A 2402-nucleotide genomic window follows, 5' to 3' on the forward strand; every position below is an offset into this window, starting at 1 on the left:
CAACAATATTATTACCTTTATCTCTTTTTCTTACTGCTGCCCAGACAGAGAAGTAAGATAGTAGCCACTGCTGTCAGGCCTTAATAATGATAAAATTATTTAAATTTAGTATAAAAGATTCCTACAACATTTTATAATTTTCAATGTTATATATTTTAATATTTATGTTTATGTACGAATACATATTCATATAGTAAAGTCTGATTTATCATGCTTTTATCAGTAAGAAGTTTCTCTCAACCACACTTGTTACCAATTAAAATATTTAATGTCCTTAAAATGACCCTGGAGTTCACAAGATCATAAACTCTCTACTAAATTATCAAATAAATTGATTTACTATCATTTCATAATTAATTTTACTTTATTGCATTCTAATTTTTTTTTTCTTTTTTTTGCGGCTGGTGGGAACAGGGATCCAAACCCTTAATCTTGATGTTAACAGCACCACACTCTAACCAACTGAGCTAACTGGCCAGCCCGTTAATTATTTTTAAAATGGTGTCCCAAATACAATGTACATGTTAATTCCCAGTTACTGTGAATACATTTTACTCCTCAAAAATGCAAATGGCCTGAAAGTGAGGGGTATTTGTTCACTTTTATATACATTATTACATAAAAGAAGCATATCTGAAAGAAGTCAAAAGATATAGATACTGACAAATCAATCAGCTTATGTCTTTGAACATTATCCATTGTGAAAAATCCCAAGATATGATGATTCTTTAATCACAGTACCTCACAGAGAGTGTGTGGACCTGTGCCACGCAAAGCATGTTTTCCTTATGAAAAAAAGTTCCCGGCTAAGTCTTCCTCTTCTTCCAAATTACAGTTGCCTTAGTCACATGATCACAAGGATGATGAGGTATGTCCTTGTTGATGGCCAGCTTTTCAGCCCTGTGTGGAGTCTGTGGGCCCACTTTCCAGTTCAGAATCTCCAATAGCTGAAAATTCTGTGTCGATAAGTGGTTTCAGAAATTTCTCAACTTTGGTTAATCTTTGCTTCAGCTTCTGCTGCATGGACTCATACTCAGCCAGGATCCGGGCAAACCTCGTTTGCAAGAGGTCTACTGACCGCTCCATGTAAGTAACCTTCTCTTCAAGATCTTTCGGATCACTACCAGCATTTGCAATGTTTATATCCAGTAGATTATCTTTCATTAAGATTTGCTTCCCTTTCTCTTCCAGCATAGCTTTGGCATCTGGGTACTCAGTTAGTGCTTCCATGAGGTCATCTTTTGAGAGACAGAACAAGTCAGAGTAGCCAATACTTTTAATATTGGCTGTTCTTCGATTGCCAGCTTTGCTGCCTTTAATGTTAAGAATGCTGATCTCACCAAAGTAGCTGCCATCACTCAATACCACAAACTGAGTGATTCCATCATCTGCCACCACAGCGAGTTTGCCTTCCTTGATGATGTACATCTCTCGTCCAATATCCCCTTTCTTGCAAATGTAATCTCCAGGACTGTAGACTTGGGGTTGCAATTTCAAGACCAACTCCACCAACAGACCAGCTTCACAGTCAGCAAAAATGCGTACCTTTTTTAATGTGTCTAAGTGAACGTTGATGGCAATTTCTGCTCTTAGTTTATCCGGTAGATACTTCAGAACTTCTCTCTCATCAACTGTTTTTTTGTTGGTCCACAGGTAGTCAAACCATTTAATAACCCTCTTTTCCATATCTTTGCTTACATTTCGAAAATTCATATACTGCTTGATAGCATCAATCTTTGCTTGGAATTCTGCTCTGGCTGCATTCATGTTGGAAATCATAGAACCTATGTTACCAACGATGGTAGCAAAAATTAACACTCCAATTAAGAAATCAACCACCACAAAAACAAACTCAGAATCCCTCACAGGAGGTGGTGTTTCACCAATGGTAGTCAAAGTCAGTGTGGACCAGTAAAGGCTGTATACATACTTTCTAGCCAAACGGCCAAATTCAGGATCATTAATATCAGGATAGACCCATGTATCACTTCCAAATCCAATAGCTTTTGAAATTGAGTAGAACACGCATGCATTCCAGTGGATAATTATAACAATATACATGACAAGGTTAGAGATCCGGAAGACATTTGGATAATTTGTCCTTGTTTCTGTTCTCGAGAAGAACTCAAACATACGAGAGAACCTCAACAGCCTATTTAATCTAATTTCTGGATAGTTCCACCCCAACTTAAAATACAGCAGATCCGTCGGTACCATTGACAGAACATCAAGTTTAAATTGCACATCTGATTTATATTTCTCTATGAGTTTAAGTTCATTCCTCACCAGCAGTCCTTGCTCTAGATAACCTAAAATAGAAAAAAAAATCAATTTAATGTTCTTTTTTATGCCTTTATAATTTTTTCTTTTTTTTTTTTTTTTTTTTTTTTTTTTTTTTTTTT

The 2402-nt window shown here is 36.1% G+C and overlaps 1 protein-coding gene across 1 annotated transcript in view; it reads right to left on the bottom strand.

The window, feature by feature from the left end:
• Positions 1 to 485: 485 nt before the first annotated feature.
• Positions 486 to 2402, bottom strand: part of CNGA1 (cyclic nucleotide gated channel alpha 1) — a 13354-nt gene continuing 11437 nt past the window's right edge. The window contains exon 8 of the mRNA XM_008590724.1: positions 486 to 2309. Within this exon, the coding sequence (XP_008588946.1) occupies positions 895 to 2309 (1415 nt within the window). The 3' untranslated portion in view covers positions 486 to 894. The remainder of the gene's footprint in view (positions 2310 to 2402) is intronic.

The sequence above is a fragment of the Galeopterus variegatus genome, unplaced genomic scaffold, assembly GCF_000696425.1.
Source record: "Galeopterus variegatus unplaced genomic scaffold, G_variegatus-3.0.2 Scaffold6329, whole genome shotgun sequence".
In the NCBI taxonomy this organism is placed as follows: Eukaryota; Metazoa; Chordata; class Mammalia; order Dermoptera; family Cynocephalidae; genus Galeopterus; species Galeopterus variegatus.